This window comes from Pelodiscus sinensis, chromosome 22, assembly GCF_052426305.1.
Source record: "Pelodiscus sinensis isolate ZL-2025 chromosome 22, ASM5242630v1, whole genome shotgun sequence".
Taxonomy (NCBI): Eukaryota; Metazoa; Chordata; order Testudines; family Trionychidae; genus Pelodiscus; species Pelodiscus sinensis.
The window spans coordinates 15,550,544-15,571,579 of record NC_143073.1 but is presented as its reverse complement, the minus strand read 5'-3'; the positions used below and the strand labels follow the sequence as shown (position 1 = coordinate 15,571,579).

Here is a 21,036-nt window from a genome sequence, read left to right as displayed (position 1 = left end):
ATTCGCCATTTTCCTTTTTCTCTATCCTTCATGCTGGACTCTTATATTGGGTGTGTAATACTTGTTCAATTTTTCCTTGATCTAGTAACTCTTTTAATAACTGATTAATGGGTTCTTTTCCTTCTGCTTTTGTTGGTATACTATTTACCTTTTGTGATCTTAATTTATTCTCATCAATTTGTGGGATATGTAATTTTTCATTGGATATTTGTATTGGTAATACTGCTTTTAAATTCTGTCGTATTGCTGGATTCTGTATTATTATATCTATGCTTAATATATTCTTTCCCTCTAGTACTAACGTGTTTTTTGTTACATTCTGTCCCTGTTTTACTTCTATTACCCTTGTTCAATACATTTTATCCCCATTTAGTCCTGACACTCATATTTTATGTTTTCTTTTTCTATGTGGTACTTTTGCTTAATGTATTATGGTTATTTGGGCCCCTGTGTCTAATAACCATTTAAATTCTTCATAATTCCTGGGGTTCTAATTTAATACTTCAGCACTTATATAAATTCTATTATCTTTTTTTCTTTGATTGTTTCTGGGCCCTTGGTTTGGGGCCTCTGCTACTCGTTTTTTGATTTAGGGAATTTTGTCCATTCCTGCCATCCTTTTTCTGTTGATGCCTGTTTTTGTTCTTGGGGCGTCATCTTTTTAAAATCTGTTCTACTGTATCCATTTCCTAACAGAAAACTAAATATGGCTTTTTCTTCCTTGTTTGGGTCTTTTCCCTTCTTCGGGGTTTGGAAACTTTCACACATTTTACGTGTGTCTCTCGGGGGTTTGTATGTTGGTGTTGGGGTATGTTTGCGTACTACTTCCAAATCATTTATAGTTTCTAAACACTACTCCCTGTTAGGGCTGTTAGCCACAATTTTAGGCTTTGGTTTCCTTCCTTATTTTATTTTCTACTCCTGGCCATACCATTTGTGCTGTTACTCTGTCCATTGTTATCAGACCTGGATCCCTTATATATTTAAATTGGTGAGGATCAGCTCTCTGTGCTGCTAACTGTTCTTGGGCTGCTGTTGTGGGTTGGTAAAATAGGAAGGAAATTCCAACGGCTGCAGCTTTAACATCTTCCTTTGTCTTTATGCAACCTTCTGGTACAGCTCCTCCCTGCCCTGTAGCTGCTATTGATAAGGCTATTGCGGCTGGTAGAGTTAACAGCCAGTCTTCATTCCTTATAGCTGAACTCATTTTCATCAGCCCTCCTGAATATCCGGGATTTCCTGTTAATATAGTTAACTCTGATTGCGAAATTAATTCATTCATATTTTCCATTACTAGCCTTCCTACCCACACTACTGAGTTCTCTCCTTGTCTCCTTCGGAAGCAAAATGCAGGACAATGTAGCACTTTAAAGACTAACAAGATGGTTTATTAGATGATGAGCTTTCGTGGGCCAGACCCACTTCCTCAGATCAAATAGTGGAAGAAAGTAGTCACAACCATATATACCAAAGGATACAATTAAAAAAAATGAACAAATATGAAAAGGACAAATCACATTGCAGAACAGGAGGGGGATGCGGGGGGGGGGGGGAGGAAGGAAGGTAAGTGTCTGTGAATTGATGATATTAGAGGTAGGGAGAGTGGGATGTTTGTGAGTTAATGGTATTAGAGGTGATAATTGGGGAAACTATCTTGGTAATGGGTGAGATAGTTCAAATGTTTGTTGAGTCCTTTTTGGAAAGTGTCGAATTTTAACATGAATGACAGTTCAGAGGATTCCCTTTCAAGTGCAGATGTAAAAAGTCTTTGTAGCAGAATGCAGGTGGTTAAGTCATTGAGATACTGTCCTTTCTGGTTAAAATGGCAAGAAACTGTTTTTTCTTTGTGATCTTGTCTGATATCTGTTTTGTGGGCATTAATCCTTTGGCGAAGTGTCTGAGATGTTTGTCCAATGTACATAGCAGACGGACACTTTTGGCACATGATAGCATAGATTATATTTCTGGATGCGCAGGAATATGTGTTCTTGATCTTATAACTCACTTGGTTAGGTCCAATAATGGTATCAGCAGAATGAATATGTGGACAAAGCTGGCAACGGGGTTTGTTGCTCAACAAACATTTGAACTATCTCACCCATTACCAAGATAGTTTCCCCAATTATCACCTCTAATACCATTAACTCACAAACATCCCACTCTCCCTACCTCTAATATCATCATTTCACAGACACTTACCTTCCTTCCTCCCCCCACCCCCTGCATCCCCCTCCTGTTCTGCAATGTGATTTGTCCTTTTCATATTTGTTCATTTTTTTAAATTGTATCCTTTGGTATATATGGTTGTGACTACTTTCTTCCACTATTTGATCTGAGGAAGTGGGTCTGGCCCACGAAAGCTCATCATCTAATAAACCATCTTGTTAGTCTTTAAAGTGCTACATTGTCCTGCATTTTGCTTCAGCTACCCCAGACTAACACGGCTACATTTCTGTCTCCTTCGGGTTTGAATTATTAAGTCATTCATTTCTATTCGGGATCTTTCCCTTGATTCCATAGTGGCTACAGGTGGAAGTCCTCCCCTCTGTTTATATATTTGTGTTATCAGATGAGCTTTGACCAAATCATCCTCAAACTTTTCTCCTATCTCCTTCTCACATTTACATTCCCCTGTGCATATTCCTTCCATTATCATATCCCATGGGTACACACCTCTTTTTTCTATTTTTTTCCTTTCTTCCTTTTGATTTTCCTCTATGACTGATTCAGGATAAGGAGGGGGTGGGGCTGTTGGTTTTATTATATCTTTTTCCCCATTATTTCCCTTTTTCTCTCTCCCCTGAGTTTCTTTTTTTTAATAAGGCTTGCAGGGTATTTACTGTGCCTTCTAATTTAATTATTGTGTTTCCGGCTTTTTTCAACCAGTGCCAAAGTACACGGACCCTTTTATTTGGGTCCTATTTGTCGGCAGTTCATTTTTTCTTTTCTCTAGCATATCTTATAAGGTCCTCTAGTACCTCTCCCATCAACTTGTCAGTTGTTTGACTTGGAAATTTTAATATTTCTGGGGTACCCCCACTTCGATACGGATCTGTCTTAACAGCTGTTCTTTCTAATATGTTTTGCAGTTTTTTATAATCTGTTTCTTTAGATGGGGTTTTTTTGTGTTACATCTGGTAATGGTATTTTGCAATCTTTTAACTCCCATTTTGCTAGATCATTTTTAGCCATTAAACATCTCAACCTTGAATATGTTACATGTAGGATATATGTATGATTTTCTTCCTCTATTGCTAGAACTGCTCCTATTTTGAGCACGTTTTCTTCACTCTCATCCTTATTATGATATAACCAGTGGTTGAGAGGTCCTATACCTTCTGTTTTGTTTAACCCATCAAAGGGGCATCCTCTTCCCTCGTCAAATCCTGTTCGTTCCTCCACTCGCCTGACAATTGCTGACATTAGATTTTTGTTGTCTCATTCTGCCCTTACAAAAACTTTCGTCTGCTCTGTTTGGGGTAATCAGCACTTTGTTGCATACTGCTGTCTAAGTTACTTACTTCCCTAAAAGCGGGGTTATTGTTGGTCATCAAAAATAAAAACAAAATTTGATTGATCTCCTGTATCTCACAATGCTGCCTTTCTTTTACACTTACAATTAAACTGGTGCTCATTTGATATTCTGGGTAGGCCTCAATACCTTCCTTTCACAGAAGTATCCTATCTATCTATCTATCTATCTATCTATCTATGTGCATCTCTGTGTCTGTCTGTAAGTCCATTGGTTCAAGAACTCCTCCTAACCTATAAGAACTAGGACCACCAAATTTGGTAGGCAGCTTCCTCTTACCCTCACTTAAAGCAAGGTCAGGATTTGGGAAGTGCCAGGAATGGGACTATTTTACAGAATTTGAAAAGGGAGGGCCAAAGAGGAGATGCGATACTGAGAGAGGCCACTGGGGGGCAGCAAACCCACAGTGGAAAGCTATAGTGCAGAGAGACCATTGAGGGCACCCTCACCAACAAAAAACTGGCCAGCTGGGGATAGGGCTCTGCAAATGAGTTGGTAAATGGTCTTCATGCCCCAAAACAGTGCCAGGGGAAGCCCTTGGCCCCAGCCCCCAACACTCCCACTGGTGACACTCCCAGACCCACCCAGGAGCCCCCCCCCACACACATACAAGAGAGGCTGGGCTCAGGAACCATGGTCCAGCTCCAGACAGTCTGCAGAGGGGGGTGCTGCAGACTGGGGGCAGCTCCTGGAGCCTGAATCCCCCCTCCTCCGAAAGCCTTCAGGCCATGGGGGCACTGCTGCAGGCTGGAGCCTCACCTCCTGCCCCCACCAGGGTGCATGGCCCTCCAAAAGGAGCCACAAACTGGGGATTGTAGCCCCAGCCCCACAGGAGAAGCTGCTGACTGCAGAGTGCAACCTTGTCCCCCCCGGGAGATGCCATCACCACAGCAGTGCCACCCTCGCTGCCCCAGGCAGCCCTGGTAAGCTCCCCCACCCCTCCCAGCTCCCTGCCCTGATCCCCTCCCCCCACACCAGACTGGGTCAGACCATCTAACCCAGTGTCCTGTCTTCCAACAGTGGCCAGTGCTAGGTGCCCCAGAGGAAATGAACAGAACAGGGAACCACCAAGTGACCCCTCCCATGTTGCCCATTGCAAGCTTCTGGCAGACAAAGGCCAGGGTCACTGCTGATGGTCATCGATGGACCTATCCTCCATGACTTTACCCTGTTTATGAATTTATTCCATAGGCTGACCGTGCACAAGCAATGCTTTCTTGTGTCTGTTTTAAACCTGTTGCCTATTAACTTCATGGAGTGACCCCTAACTCTTGTGTTATTAGAAAACTAGCAGAAGAACTTGGTGTTGTTCAGGCTCTTAACTCTAGTAATTATTTGTATGAAATTAAAAGAAAAATGTACATGCTTTATTTAAATGATGGGGCTCAGGGCAGGGGGTTGGGAGGCTTGAGGGAGGGCTCAATGTAGACGGTGGGAGTGCTGGAGTCAGGGCAGGGGGTTCTGTGCAGGAGTCATGGCGGAGGGGGGCCTGAGGGTAGAGAGCTGGGGTGAGGGTAATGGGTGGGGGGCAAGTTAGGGTCTGGAAACAAGGCATTGTGTGACAGGCAGGGTTTTTGTACAGGACAGGATCAAACTCCCAATTGGGACTGCCTTCTTGGCTTGGGGTGAGGGAGGCCTGGTTTACAGGGCTGCTCAGCCTCTGGAAATGTCTGCCACTGAGGTTGTGTGTCATTAAAGTGGGGAAACTGAGTCACACAAATTGCCATGTGACCTGGGACTCCTAACTTGCACTCTGGGACCCTGTCTATGGGGCCACGCTACCCCATCCCTCCCCATGCCTGTGGGAATGAAAGACAGGGAAGTGGGTATGAGAGGCCAACTGCAGCCACTAGGGGGCAGCACGAGGTTGCAGAATGGGCTGCGGGGGAGAGGGGGCGGTTCCTGAGAGATGGATCTGGTGTCGGGGGAGGGGTGCTGCGGTTGTTTTTTCTTGGCTATTGGTTCTGGTCATTTCTAGCTGCTGTTTCCTGCACCCCCTCCACCCTCAGGCATGCTGTAATGGAGGAAACTGGTAAGAAGGGGGGAGGCTGGTGGCTGTGCAACCCCCCCAAACCTGCAGGGAGGGGTGGTGTTTGTGGGTGCACTCGAAGGAGATGGGGGGGTGCACACAGCACTTTGTGATTGTGCTCTGTGTGTTGGCTGTTGGTGTGGGGGTTGTTGTGGGGGAGTGTTCTTTGGGGGGGCCCACATAAGATGTTTAGCTGTTTTTTGTCCTGCTACAAAAGGTGAGTGTGTCTCAGAGCTGGATGAGGGGATCCTTGTGTAACCAGCTGCCCTGCCCCAGAGATGGTCACATCTCAGCACTGGGCAATGAGTTCATGTATAACAAGTTGCCATGCCCCAGAGGTGGCCACGCCTCAGCATTGGATGAGGGGTCCCTGGATAAAGAGCCCTTCATTTTGCAGTCCTAGGAAGTATGGGATACTGCACAATTAGGACCAGGGGAAAGAGGCTGGATGCTGGACTAGATGGGCCTATCATTCTGATCTGTCTGAGCTCCCTCCATCCTGTCTTTCCCTTGTCTCGCCTTGGCCCAAGGCCCTGCTATGACTCACTCTTTGTCTCTGGGTCACTGTCAGGGATGGGGGGGTAGGGATGATGTCTTTCCACCTGTTTCCTGCTTCTGTGACGTAAAGGAAGGAGCCGGAGGGGGGGATCCCCGCCTCCACCCACTACCCCTTGCTGACTCTGAGTGGCAGGAAGGAAATCCGTCCAGCTGGGCTCAAGCAGCAGCACAGTGGCTGTATGGCCACTGGCAGGAACCAGAGCCCCACTATCCTGGCTCGGGGGGCAGAGAATGGGACCAGGATCCTGTGCCTTCTAAGGGGTGTTGGTTCCCATTTGGCTCCACAAGTCAAAACTCCTCCCATTTCCCCCCTAACTTCCCCTTCATAGAACCATAGAGCGGGAAGAGACCTCAGAAGGTCATCAAGTCCAGCCCCCTGCCCTAGGCTGGACCAATCCCCACTAAATCAACCCAGCCAGGGCTTTGCCAAGGCTTTGCATCCATGCAAGGGAGAACTTGATTAATGAGCCTGAATGGGATTGGGAGAGAAATTTGGGCACCTTCTTTTGCTGTTTAATAATTGAGGTGCTTGCTTTGTATGAAGGCTGCAGGACTCCTGGGTTCTTGTAACTGAAGTGTGGGGAGTATTCAGGCCCTGCATCTCCATCCACAGTCAGATGTGACACTCAGCCGGTGGGTACAATAGAAGATTTATTAGGTGACAGGGGCTAGGGATGTTAAAATTAGATTAATCAACTAATCGAATAGTCGATGGAATTTCCATCGACTATTCGATTAGTCAATAAGGGCACTTCCGCTTTGAAATGTACAAGATTTGAATTGTGTATTTCAAAGATTGAAATTCAGCATGGAGCCTGGGGCCAGCGGGGGACACTAAGTCCCCTGCTGGCTCCATGCAGCTTCTGCTTTGAAATGTGCAAGAGCCCCAGGGGGACTCTTGTACATTTCAAAGGTAGAACGCCATCACGGCACCCCTGCCCCCTCCCACGGAGCTGGAGCTGGGGGAACTGACTTTTAAGCCAGCTCCCCCCAACACCCCTCCACTTCCCCTCCTTGATGCCTCTTTCTGATAGAGGCAGCAAGTAGGGGGAAGCAACTAGTCGACTAGTTAATTAGTCTCTTACATCCCTAACAGGGACACAGTGTGGAATAGACTTGTCAGTGCAGGAACCAGAGGCAGCCAGCACAATCCATCTTGGGGAGAGGGGGACACAGAGCCAGGGCCCTGGCCCTCCCCAAGTCAGCCCAGATTGACTCCCAGCAGCCCTGTCCCAGCCCTCCAGCCAGGTCTTTGTCTGGCCTTTGTCTGCTTCCTGGCAAAAGGTGTCAGTCACCTGGTGTGCCCCCCTTCATGGGCTCAGGTTACCAAAGGCATCAGCCCTTGTGTATGTGGGTGAGACTGGAGGAAGCTATCATACTGAAATTCCCATCACCGTCTAGACATTGGGAATGAGGCATACACATGGGAATACTGGACAGGAGAACTCACATGCAACATCATAAGGCAAATACAATCCCCACTTCATCAGTTTTCTCCCTGGCTCTGAGAGGGGGGTGGGGGCTGGTAGGTAAGAGCAGGAGCTGGGAGCCAGGACTCCTGGGTCCCTTCTCCGGCTCTGGGAGGGGAGTGGGGCCTAGTGGCTCAGAGCCATGTTGTTACTGGCAGTGTACCTAGCTGATTCCCAGTGGCCCTTGTCCCCAAGTCTGCTGTCAGCAGAATGCAGCCTTGCTCCCACTTGCAGTTTCGGGGGGAGGGGGGTTACTCTGGCTTGAGGGATCCGAATTCAGTGGGTGCCCTTGTTCTCCCCCCACCCAGCCCAGCAGGAAGCTTCCAGCTCTGGCAGTGATGCTCTGCGGGGGCGCTGGCAGGACGCAGCTGCCAGGATCCATTGTTATGGCAGGAAGCTAGGACAGGTCCCCCTTCAATGAGCGCAGAGAGCGGGACAGGGAGACCGGCTGCAAAGCCCGGCTGCCACTGGGGGGGGGTGCTGCATCTGCCGCAAGGGCTGGGGGCCTGAGTTCTAGCCCTGGTTTAGGGTGGGGAATGGGATCTAGAGGGGAAGAGGTAGGAGCCAGGACTCCTGGATTGCGTCTCCAGCTCTGGGAGGGGAGTGGTGTCTAGTGGGTAGAGTGTATGTGTGTGTGTGGGGGGGGGGGAGTCTTTCTCGGGGCAGCCCAGTACAACCTCTGAGGATTTGTACCTTTTGTCCCACCCTAGAGGAAGACGCATCCGCTTTGCAGGCTGTGATGTAGGCTGCGGATTTCCAGGGCAGAGGGGAGTGACTGGCAAAACTGTAATTTTGAACTAAACAAAATCCACACAGCACATTTGTCCAACACAGCTTTATTGAAAACAGGCACATGTTGAGGCACCACAGGGTGGGGAGGAGGCTTGAAGCCAGAACCAGCTTTTGACAGACTTCCCAAAATCAGCTGGTGTGTTCCCCCCCCCCCCCCACACCCAATCCCCTCCCCCATGGGAACATAGTGGCAGAGCCTTTGATTTGAAAACACATTTCCCCCCACAACTTTTCATGTCCGTTTATAATTCCTGCCCACTTAGTCCCATTCTCAGCTTTCATGGCAACCTGTGCTTGCGGCTAGGGGGTAGTTCTTCAAATCCTAGAGAAATCTCCTGGGTGGGGAGTTAAATAGACCACTGCTACTCCAGCACCCAGCACTAGGAATAGCTGGTAAATGTCCTCTCTAGGAGGTGCTAGCTGTGATTTGGTCCAAATATGGGGGACTGGGTCTGTCCCCTCCAGGGGGCTCCAACTCCCACCCAGCCCTGCCACAGGGACTGGCTTGTTCAGGGGCAGGGAATGAGGCAGGGTCTGTCCTCTCCAGGGGGCATCCTACATATTCCCAGCTGCAAAGACAGCCATAGCTTTGATAATGGGAACCAGTCCCATTGCTGGGTTCAGAAAGAATATAACTAAACTGGCCCTTACTGGATGGGGAGTAGGAGATGGGGGAGAGAGACAGCATGTGTCCACATGCCTGTGTGTGTTCGAGGTCCATCTAGAACTCAGTTGTAGGGATAGTGTTGTGATCCCAACCTCTCTAGGCAGCACTGTCCATTCTCAGCTGCACTGTCTACTCCTAGGCTAGTCATTCTGGACAGCTCTACCACTTCTAGGCTGGATTAGCCATTCTTGACTGTGCTAACCTGGCCTAGCCATTCTAGATGGCTCTAGATGTCCAGGCTGCAGTATCCCTTCCTAAGATATGGATTCTAGATTGGGCTAACATTCTAGACCAGGCAATCCATTTTTTCCAGTTATCAGTACTAGACCATGCTGATGTTATTCATGCTCAGTTCACAAATTCTAGACTATGCTGGCCATTCTAGGTTGTAGATAGTACACTCTATTCCAGACAGCACAAACTATTAATAGGTTGTGTTCTAGTTTGGGTTATCATACTAGACAGGTCTTTCCATTCAGTACTAGTCTACATTATCCATCTCTAAACTGCTGACTCTAGATTGTGAGATCTGTTCCAGACTGCGCTATCCCCCATTCTTATGCCATCCATTCTAGACTACACTCTCTATTCTAGAATGGGCTATCTATTCTAGGCTGCACTATGCATTCTAGACTTTACTACACATAGATTGTAGAGTCCATTATCCATTTTACGTCACACACTCCATTCACAGAGGCTACGTCTAGACTGGCATGATTTTCCGCAAATGCTTTTAATGGAAAAACTTTTCCGTTAAAAGCATTTGCGGAAAAGAGCGTCTAGATTGGCATGGAAACTTTTCCGCAAAAGCACTTTTTGCAGAAAAGCGTCCGTGGCCAATCTAGACACGCTTTTGCGCAAAATAAATCTGAGCTGTCTACACTGGCCCTTTTGCGCAAAAGCTTTTGTGCAAAAGGACTTTTGCCCGAACGGGAGCAGCATAGTATTTCCGCAAGAAGCACTGATTTCTTACATGAGATCGTCAGTGTTCTTGCGGAAATTCAAGTGGCCAGTGTAGACAGCTGGCAAGTTTTTCCTGCTTTTGCGGAAAAACTTGCCAGTCTAGACACAGCCAGGTTGTTTTAGGCCATCAATTCTAGACAATCCTTTCTCATCTGCTTCTTCCATCCCACGATTAGGAGGCAATAAACTTCTCTTTTCATTCCAGAACCACAATTCCCTACCTCTCCCTACCTGCTGTGAAGCACCAGAGTTTCCAGACCTCTTCTGGAGCAGCAAAGACCAGTTGCTGCTGAAGATTTCTGAGCTCTATTCTAGGGTTGCTGTGATCCCAGATCACAGATTCCTCTATTGCTCACTAACCTGCACTGAATTTAATTTGTTTTTTTTTTGGGGGGGGGGGAGTAGGGAATGGTCTCAGACCTTATAATGTATTGCTTCAGCTCTTCTATTCACCTACCCACACCAAGTATCACCTACCCACACTTTGCAGTACTCCAGAGCCAGAGGGATTCCTGACCTAATGATACCACTGTCAATCATGTTCCAGATTAATCCACTGATATTCTAAAATGTTGGCTGGACTCAGCAACTAAACATTCTGTATTGCTCTCCTTTGGTCTCCAGAACATGAAATGACCAAGGGCCACCTGGCAAAGTGGATATGGAAGGGTTACAGATGAATAATATAAAACCCCTGCTCTGGAAGCTCTGAAGCTGAGACATTCCTGAAACTGGAGATAGAGACTCTGAAAGAAGATCCAAGAACCCAGGATTTGGTAGAAAGGAGACCTCAGAGGTTCTAGTATCAGGAGACATAATATTGAGAGGAAACCTGGAATTTGGGACCTCACAGCCAGAAGACATCAGAAGCCATATATTATGGGGAACCTGGATCATCTACATTTTAATTACCCAGAACCTTGGCTCCTGAAACCTTTGATCTGAGACACTCCAGACTCCACAGATGGAATTTACATTCATAGAATATAGATTTTGTAAAAAGGAGACCTCAGAGGACTTTGGAGCAGGGATACATAGGCTTAGAAAGGATAGAGTTGAGAAGCCACAATTCTGTAGACAAGACATCTTAGAGATTCTAATCTCCGGAGCTGGAATAAACTCAAGGAAAAGATCTTCTGGATCTCATTATGCTATTTCTAGATAAATATAGATGTTCTAGAAGGTGGAACATTTAAATGCTGGATAACATAATTAGAATGAATACAGGATTCCCCTTAGGTTCTGGACTCCAGCCAAATAAACTCCAGAAGGTCCCCAGATTTTACCATCAGAGTGCAAATGCCTTGCTTTGCTACACCACATGCTTCCTGACATCACCAACACATTAAAAATCCTTTAGCAATGGACTCACAACCATGCAATTCTAGAAATCTCTAGAGCAAGCAACTTACTAGCATAAGGTCAGGTTGCCAAGCTCCAAACACCTCCAAGCACTAATGTTGCAAAGCACATTGAAAGTAACAAAAAACACAGACATCCCCCCGCCCACAAGTTGGAGGGTAATTTAAATTTTATATATATATATATATATATATAAAATGTCCAGAAAAGCCACTATCAGCAAAAAACAAACAACAAAAACCCAAACAAACAAAAAACATTTAATTTTTTAAAGAACTTTTTTCAAAAAGAAAAGACTCTTAAAAAAAGAACTAAAATATGCATATTCGGTTAAAAATTGCAAAAAGTTGCAAGGAACACATTCAGCGTGTGGTTTAGCCCTTCCTTAAATCTGGATTAAACTGGAGTCAATTCAGGTCACTCCATAGAGATTTTGATAATAGGCTAGAAGTCCAGTGATCTCTCTACAAACAATTTCTGGATCCTGATTTTGGTTAAACCAGTGTCAAGATGGAGGCATCAGCTGTTCATCAGGACACCCACGGTTGGGGAAAACTTAACCAGAGTGACTCTGTATTAAAACTGGTCTAATCAAAACTCTGGAGTCACTAGTTGTCTATAGGGACTTTCAGGGTAAGCTAGACGTTCAGTGAAGACTCTGCGGACAAATATTGAATCTGATTTTAGTAAAACCAGAGTGAATCCACAGAGACTAGACTAGAACATATTTGAAATCTTTATAGACAACTGATGACTCCTGATTTTGAGTAAACTACTGTCAATCCAGAGACATCTGTTGTCCCTCAAGATGTCCAACATAAGTGTGAAAACTTAACTGGAGGAATTTGGACTTGACACCAGTTTCACCAAAACTGCAGAATCATAACCAACTGGCTATAAAGACCTCTAGGGTGGTAAATCATAGTTAATCCAGAGTCACTCCTCTCAGACTTAGATTGTGATTAGAACTTCAGTGAAGTCTATGCACAATTAGTGGCTGCTGATTTCAGTTGAGACAACATCTAGCCAGTATCATCAGTTGTCCATAGAGATGGCCAGGGTAGAGTGACTCTGGATTGAAACTGGTTTAACCAAATGAGATATTGACTTCCAGAAGGCAACATAAAGCAATTGAAATTTAAGCAGCTAAGAAAAGTTGGAGAAGGGGCATAATGGTCTCCCTCAGTGCTCTGCCCGCAGAGCTCTGCCATCATTTTCTGTGCCACATTTCTTTAAAAACCCAGGACTCCTGGATTCTCTCCCTGGCTCTGGGAGGTGATTGGGGGCTGGTGGTTAGAGCAGGAGGGGGCTGGGAGCTAGGGCTGGTGGTCAGAACAGGATGGGGCTGGGAGCCAGGATTCCTGGGTTCTCTCTCTGGCTCAGGTGGGGAAGGACTAGGAAGACTCACCTCAAAACTCTCCCCCACCGCAATACACATAGGCTATGTCTAGACTGGCATGATTTTCCGCAAATGCTTTTAACGGAAAAGTTTTCCGTTAAAAGCATTTGTGGAAAAGAGCATCTAGATTGGCATGGACGCTTTTCCACAAAAGCACTTCTTGCGGAAAAGCGTCTGTGGACAATCTAGACGCGCTTTTGCAGAAAAAAGCCCCGATCGCCATTTTCGCGATTGGGGCTTTTTTGCGGAAAACAAATCTCAGCTGTCTACACTGGCCCTCTTGCGCAAAAGTTTTGCACAAAAGGGACTTTTGCCGGAACGGGAGCAGCATAGTATTTCCACAAAAAGCACTGATTTCTTACAGTAGGAAGTCAGTGCTTTTGCGGAAATTCAAGCGGCCAGTGTAGACAGCTGGCAAGTTTTTCCGGAAAAGTGGCTGATTTTCCAGAAAAACTGGCCAGTCCAGACACAGCCATACAGAACTAGGCCCTTTAGAGAAACATCCCTCTGCGTCACATAGCTTCCCCCTCATGTCCTGTAGCATCCCCCTCAGTCCAGATGCCATAGGACAACACATGCTATTGTAACCAGAGACACTGAGAAGGAGAGAGTCTTCCCTGCAGCCTTCACACCCAGCCACCTGGCTTTTAGCTCACATGCTGGAGACTCATGGCAATAGCTCCAAAGCTCCCAGCATCAGACCCACCTGCTGATGACCCTGGTCCATCGGCGTTATGCTATTAACGGGGTTTCATGACCAGCAGGATTTCCCCTACCCAGGCACCGTGCCCCCAGCTGGCACGAGTGAGGTAAGCAGCAGTGGGGGAGGACAGTGGAGTTGTGTGTGTGTGTGTCTCTCTCTCTCTCTCTCTCTCTCTCTCTTGTCCCTGGGGAAGAAGGGAGGCAGCATGGTCCCCGTTCAGCAGGAGGCGCCAGAGGGGCTGTTCAGCACTGTGTAGCGGATCTTGGTGTTGGTGACGGCGCCGTGTTTCTGCCGCAGGTGCAGACGCAGCTGGCTCTTGTGCCGGAAGTGCAGGTGGCACGTCTCGCACTGGGGGGACAGGCAGAAGAGAGCAGGAATAAGCTCCCAGAGCTAGGGAGAGAACCCAGAAGTCCTGGCTCTAACCCGTCAGCCCCTAATCCTCTCCCGGGGCCAGGGAGAGAACTCAGGTGTCCTGCCCCGCTCACACTCACGTGATATGGTTTCTCGCCCGTGTGGATCCGGATATGGCTCTTGAGAGTCTGCAGGTGCCGGAAGCGGGTCCCACATGTCTCACAAGGATAGGGCTTTTCACCCGTGTGGATCAACACGTGGGCTCGAAGGTGAGCAACCTGGGAGGGGAGTGAGTTTTGTTCGGACTCCAGGGGAGCTGCAGTACCCCGCTAGAGAACTCTGCATCCCATGGCAGAGAGGAGCTGCTGTACCTGGACTGGCCACTAAGAGATTCTGCTCCTCATTGGAATCTATGGGAGTCAGGGACTGCAGCTCCCACTCCTGCCACCAGCAGATGTTGGCTGCTATTGATTGCATGTGTTTCTCTCACTGCTCCTTGCCCCCAAACTGCCCCATCAACCCCTATATCTTGACTCACCCACCACAGAGCTGACCCTGTCCACCTTCCCCTACCTGAACGAAACTGGAGCCGCAGGTCTCGCACTTATAGGGCTTTTCGCCCGAGTGGATCCGTGAGTGGGTTTTGAGGTTCGCTGGCCGATTGAACTGCGCCCCACAGAGCCCGCAGCGGTACGGCTTCTCACCTGGCAGGAGATGGGGGCAGGTGGAGAGCAACATGGCAGCACCCAGACCACAATGGGGGCTGCTCCACCCCCAAGTTGTCCTCATTTGCACAGTCTCCACCCATGTCCTGGCCTCTCCCACAATGCCTTGAGCCCTTCTTGTTCCTTCTTTGTTCCTATCTTCTTCCCCTCTGACACCTGCCCACGTGCCCTCCAATTTCCCATTGGGCCCCCTGCTTCCCTTTAGCCCCTTCCTTCTTCCCCTGACTTTTCCCATCTCCCCATAAACACTCCGGCTATGTCTAGACTGCAGGCTTCTTTCGGAAGAAGCTTTTCCGGAAGGGATCTTCCAAAAAAACTACTTCCGAAAGAGACCGTCCACACTGCCAAAGTGCATCGAAAAAGCAATCTGCTTTTTCGAGAGAGAGCGTCCACATTGAATGGACGCTGTCTCACATTTAAGCTGTAATTACTATGGGTGGCGTGGCCATCAGGGCACTTGTGCTTTTTCCTTTTTCCCCTTCTTTCGAAAGAACTCCCTTTTCCCTGTCCACACACACCTTTTTCCAAAAGAGCTCTTTCGGAAAAAGACTTCTTCCTCGTAGAAAAAGGTTTACCACTGTCGGAAAAACCCCTCTGTTCTTTCAATTTTTTTCCAAAAAAACAATTGCAGTGTGGACGTAAGTGAAGTTTTTTTGGCAAAATGGCTGTTTTTCCGAAAAAACTCTATAGTGTAGACATAGCCTTCCTGTCCCCTCCCACTCCCAATGGCCCCTCCCCCGAGCTCTCCCTGACTCCACCCACCTCCTTGCCCTCTCCTTTTTCCCATTGACCCCTCCCACCTCCCTGTTCACACCCACTCCAATTGACCCCATATCCTAAACCATCCCTGACTCCACACACCTCCTTGGCCCCTCCCACTTCACCACAGACTCCTTCCACCTCCCATTACTCCCTCCCTCTCCCCACCCATGCCTCCTCCTCCCATTTCTCATTGACTCTTCCCACTGATATTGACCCCTCCCTGTCCTTACCCCACGCACCTCCTTGCCCCCTTCTACTTCGCACTGACTCCTCCCATTCCCATTTGCCCCTCCCTGCCCCACCTACCTCCCCCTTTTCTCCCCCTTCCCTCCTTGCCTTGCCCCCACCTCTTCCCCAGCTCTTCCCATGCTCCTGGCTACCCCTAGTGCCACTGTACCAGTGTGGACGGCACGGTGGGAGGCCAAGTTTCCCTTATAACGAAAGGCTGAGTGGCAGAGCTGACACTTGAAGGGTTTGTTGTCATGGGAGATGCCCACAGGGGCCTGCTCCCCACACAGCCCCCCTTCCTCCTCCTCGTCATCTCCGAGGGCCAACTTGCAGGCTCTGCAACTGTAGGGACCTGCACCTGGGGGGCATGAGAGGGCTCAAGGTGTGGTCTGGAAAGTTCCCCACTGGTCACAGCCAGCTCTTGCATGCATGGGACCGGTCCCTCCCCTGATAGCACATATATGGGACTGGCCTGCCCCCCCCCCCAGAATGTATGGGGCCAGTCCGTTCCTTCTACAGCACATATATGGGACCAGACTCTCTCCCCCACAGCACATATATGGGACCAGACCTTCCCTACCACAGCGTGTATATGGGACCAGCCCTTCCCCTCACACAATATGGGACTGATTCCTGGCCCCACCCACAGCATGTGTGGGACTGATCTATCCCCTTCTATCCATAATGTATGGGACCAGCCCCACCTCACTGCATATTGGACCAAACCTTTCCCACACCTCACAGTGTATACAGGACCAGCCCCCCTCCCCAGCACCTATGAAACAGAATGTGGGATAGTGCCCTCTTCCTCACCCCTCACCTGCTGGAGGCTGCAGCTGCTGCTGGGGAAGGTGGGGACAGGGTGGGTGCAGCAGGGTCCCGGTCTCATGGCACAGGGGGCACTGTAGTGAGGTGGGGTGTGACCTGGGGAGAGATGAGAAAGGGAGTGGGTGGGACAGAGTAACCAGAAAGTATAGCTGCCCCATGTCTAAGGCCTGGGCTCCCTCCCCCATTCACCATATGGGACCAAGTGCCCCTCCCCTATTTATTGAACCAGTAGTCCAGTCCTGTCAGTGTTTGTGCCAGGTACCTCCCTGCTCAGCATATGGACCAGGTGCTCCTCCCCCAGTGTATATGGCATCCAGCTCTGACTCATCCCCTGAGCATATGGACCAGGTACCTCTCCCCACCACTCATCATATGGACCAGGTGCCCCTCCCCATCAGTGGATATGGGACCCAGCACTGCCTCTCAACTGGTATATGAGACTGAGCACTCCTCTCCTTTATATTGGAATGGGCATCCCTGTATATTGGGCTGGGTACCCTTCCCAGCCTAGGAGGCCAGGCGCTCCTTCCCCACTCCAGAGTATGGGCCCAGGTGCCCCTCCTGTGTTCAGCATAAGGGACCAGGCTTCCTTCCCAACTCAACATATGGGAGGGGGCCTCCCTCCCCTGAATATTAGATGGGAAGCCCACTTCCCTTCTCTACCTCCAGTTTAAGGGTGGAGGTGTCCCTCCCCCTACATTGGACCGGACATCCCTTCCCCAGATCAGCCACTCACTTGCAGAGATTGCTGTTGTGCTGGCTCCCGGAAACGTCCCCCTCTACCTCGCCACAGCTGGTGCCTTGGTCCCTGCCAGCAGGAGGCTTGGGAGGAGTTGGGGGGTCAGGTGGCTGGGGGCCTGCCCTGCCTTCCCTGCCCCCTCCTCCCACCCCTTGCCCTCGCAGGGAGTTGAGGACAATGAACTTGTATTTCTTCCAGTTGCAGGCCTTGGGGTCCGGGGCACAGCCGCTGGACTCACGGGGTGAGGCAGGGTGGCCCTCAGAGCGCGATGGGCTGTCAGGGGGCCGCTCCCCCCTTGGGTGTGCCCCCCCCAAATCTTTTGCCTGGGATCCAGCAGGAGCTGAATGCAAGGGGGTTTCTGGGCTCTGTCCCACTGGGTGGGGACCTCCCATGGGCACCATCCCGCCGACATCTGGAGGGCCCCTGGAGTCATCCAGGAGCTTGGGGTCTTCCAGGGAGGAGAGGGACATGGGGTAGAAGTTGGTATGGTCATAACTGCAAGAGAGAGGGATGAAATGAGGGGGGTAGCCTCTGTGCCCCTCCCCCTGAGGCAGTTAGTCCCACCCGGTGGCTGGGTGGGAGCCGGCGCCCCCTAAAGGAGACAGGCCACTGCCCCATTCCCCACTTCCCTGAGCCAGCCAGTCCCTGCCCTGGGCTGGTGGGAGCCGGTGCCCCTTACCTGGCCTGGATGAAGCGGTGACAGGTGGCCACCACATGCTCCATCTGGAGGTAGGTGGCAGCGCTGAGCAGGGCTGGGACGGAGGCTGGGGTGAGGGACAGGCGTGAGGTGTACATGAAATCCAGCAGGGCCTGGAAGCCCCCGGGCTGAATGGAACTGGGCAGGTTTAGGACGCTGACCTCACTGCCGCCCTGGCCCAGGAAGATGGAGTAGAAGAAGCCACTGCCGTGGGGGAGAAAAACATTCATGGGGAAATGGGACATGGACTACAACTCCCAGCATGCACCGAGGCCCTCAAGCCACACCTACCCATACCACACTGAGAGGCATGGTCAAGAGACCTCCTCTATGTGGCCATGTCTCCCCTTCCCATGCCAGACTCGGCCTCCCCCCCGTGGCAAAACTTCCATACCCTCTCCCCAGCCCGAACTGGGGCTCAGACTCCAGCTCAGTGGCCACTCCACCCTCACCCACAGGACAGGGACTCAGATGTGGGTCAGGACAGGCATGGATTCAGGCCCCCACTAATGCATCTCCCATGCATGCCACCACCTGTGCATGTGCCCCCCAGTGTGGTTAAGTCAAACCACAGCCAAGTCACTGCCACCCTCACTGTACTCACACAGACCCACACCTGGCCAACCTCCCCATGCCTCAAAGTCCCCTTCTACCCCCCAGAGAGCCACGTCCTTGTCCAGGTATGTCCCACCCCTCCAAACCATAATCCCTACCCACAGTGTCTCATCACAACCATGCCCACCAAGGCATTGCTTTCTTCTATAGCCATGGCCACACATCCACAGCCACGCCCTCTCTAGCCATGCCATGCCTCATAACCATACTATCTCTAGCCACGCCCATTCCTTCAAAACCCCACCTATCTAGCCATGCCCTGTCCCCCATCAGCACTCTCTTTAGTCACATCCTATCCCTTACAGCCACACCCTCTCTAGCCATGCCCCAGACCCTGCACCAGCCACATCCTCTTTAGTTAAGCCCCCATCCCTGACAACCCCTTCCCCTCACCTGCAGGCTGCCAGCACAGCCTTGTGGGCCAGCAAGGGGCGTCCCCCCACCAGCAGGGTGACATCGGTCAAGACGTGGCGGTGGCGTAGCTGGTCCAGGTTCAGCAGCACGTCGCCGGCGTGGCGTGTGAACTCCCGGACGCAGCCAGCTGGGCCCCTGGCAGTGCCCCTGCTCATGGCGCCTGCAGATACAGGGGTGGGGAGGGTTCCCGCAGGCCAGATGTGTATGTGGAGGGGAAGAGACAGGGCTACTCAGAGGGGAGGGTAAGACACACAGAGTAGAGGGGCAAGAGTCTTGCATTCCAGTTCCCCTCCCTGGCTCTAACCCACCAGCCCCCGCTCTCCTCCCACAACCAAGGAGAGAACCCAAGAGTCCTGGCTTTCAGCCCTTTCCCCCCGCTTTAACCCACCAGCCCCCACTCCGCTCCCAGAGGCAGGAGAAAACCCAGGAGACCAGGTAATGACAGCTCACCCTGACCAGCAGGGACCCTCGGACACTCCTGCCAGCAGGACTTTCAGGGTGTAGAGGGGTGGTAAAGTCCCAGCTGTTCCCCCGGCCTGGAGAACCAGCCTCCAATAACTCAGCAGGGCTGGAGGCTCTTATAATGTCCTGGAGGGACAGGGGGAAGTTCTCTCTCTAGTTCACATCCTTCCTGCCCCGGCCCAGCTGCCAGGGAAAAGGCGGGGGGTGGAGGGGGGTTATTAATAGACCTTTCAGGAAAAAGGTAGGACAAATCCCAGATCCACAAACAAATGCAGCTCCCCACTCTAACTGCTAGTTCTCATATCCATCCCAGAGCCAAGGCAAGAACTCAGGAATCCTGGCTTCCAGCCCCCTTGTTCTACCCCACCAGGCCTGACTCCCCTCCCAGAGCCCGAGAGAGAATGCAGGAGCCCTGGCTCCCAGCCTCTCCTACTCAAGTCACCCCATTGCTATGCTAAGACACCCTTGGTTCCCCAGACCCAGGAATTGGGAGGAAGGGACTGGGATTTGGGGTGGGGGGCAGCTTGAGTGTTAGGTCTCTGAGTGAATTTGCTCTGTGCCATTTCCTCGTATTGTCTTCGCCTGTGCTGAGGGGCCAGGGCCGGGGGGAAGGCACGGAGGTGGGAATATGATGGGAGGAGGAAATAGACTGTTTGTTTTGGACCCCGATCCCAAGTTTGACGAGATTAAGACACACTGGTCTGGGGGGGCAGGGGAGCAATGGGATAGCTCAAACACATTCAGCTCAGTGCCAAGTGAGGGGTCCCCATGTAACTGGCCGTCCTGCCCCAGAGGTGGCCAAATCTCAGCACTGGGAGAGGGGTCCCTGTGTAACCCGCCACCTCGCCCCAGAGGAGGCTGCATCTCAGCACCAGGCAAGGGGTCCCCGTGTAACCAGCTGTCCTGCCCCAGAAGTGGTCGCATCTCAGTGTCAGGCAAGGGATTCCCGTGTAACCAGCTGCCCCATCCCAAAGGTGGCCAGGTTGAGGGGTCCCTGTGTAACCAGCCACCTCACCCCCTAAGATGGCTGTACCTCAGCACTGGGCGGGGGGCCCTTGTATAACTGGCAACCCCACGCTAGAGATGGCTACATCTCAGTAGCAGAAAGGCGTCCCTGGATGTTTCTGGACACAAAGCCTTTTGTGGTACAGCAACAAATGCAGGAAAAGCTCAGTGGGGAGGGAGGGTGGGGTTCCCCAGGCAGTGACATCATTCACTGCGGGGGGAGGAAGACAGCCTAGCAGCGTCGTGGGTTGGGGCACATTTAAAAGGCAGCTTGAGCAGCCCAGCTTCATTTGAAGCCATTCCCTGTGCCCAGGGCTGCACCCGCTGCCACCTTCCTCTCCGCATTGGTCTGCTGAACCCACATTTGTATGTACCAGCAGCACCAGGGCTCCCAGCCCCCACCAGCAGCAGAATCACTGTAGTTCCAGGACTTGTTGGCACCAGCCTGTGGCCATTCTGTGGCGCTGTGGGACTGCAGAGCTCCCTGACTTGCAGTGTCAGCCCCTTGCTAAGCAGGTGGCATGCTGCAGAACTGGGCCCTGATAACGGGAACTGAGCACCAGGACTTCTGGGTTCTAGCCCTAGCTGTGATGTTGGGTCAGTCCCATTCTGCTGTTCCTCAGTTTCCTTTCTCACATCAGACTGTCAGCTTTTTGGGTCAGGGATTTTCTTTCAGTGTGTGTCTGGGCAGAGTCCTGCCTGAAGGAGCCATTCTCCCTAGATTAGCTATTCAGAT

The 21,036-nt window shown here is 50.6% G+C and overlaps 1 protein-coding gene and 1 long non-coding RNA gene across 4 annotated transcripts; one reads left to right on the top strand and one right to left on the bottom strand.

Moving 5' to 3' along the window:
* The first annotated feature begins 5,078 nt into the window (after positions 1–5,078).
* LOC142819595 (uncharacterized) lies at positions 5,079–11,143 on the top strand. The gene is made up of 2 exons (XR_012897472.2): positions 5,079–5,564; positions 10,635–11,143. It is a non-coding gene; the product is annotated as an uncharacterized LOC142819595 (long non-coding RNA).
* On the bottom strand, positions 10,381–19,419 carry BCL6B (BCL6B transcription repressor). 3 transcript variants are annotated; one of them, XM_075907739.2, is made up of 9 exons: positions 19,284–19,419; positions 18,813–18,993; positions 17,787–18,008; positions 17,105–17,602; positions 16,361–16,464; positions 15,710–15,898; positions 14,399–14,529; positions 13,966–14,103; positions 10,381–13,822 (listed from the first exon to the last, which is right to left on the bottom strand). In XM_075907739.2, the coding sequence occupies exons 2-9, from the start codon at positions 18,986–18,988 to the stop codon at positions 13,691–13,693; spliced, it is 1,590 nt and encodes a 529-aa protein (XP_075763854.2). In that variant the 5' UTR covers positions 18,989–18,993; positions 19,284–19,419; the 3' UTR covers positions 10,381–13,690. The 3 variants fall into 3 exon arrangements, with proteins under 3 accessions (XP_075763854.2, XP_075763855.2, XP_075763856.2); XM_075907740.2 differs by lacking the exon at positions 15,710–15,898; XM_075907741.2 differs by lacking the exon at positions 17,105–17,602.
* Between the last annotated feature and the right edge of the window lie 1,617 nt (positions 19,420–21,036).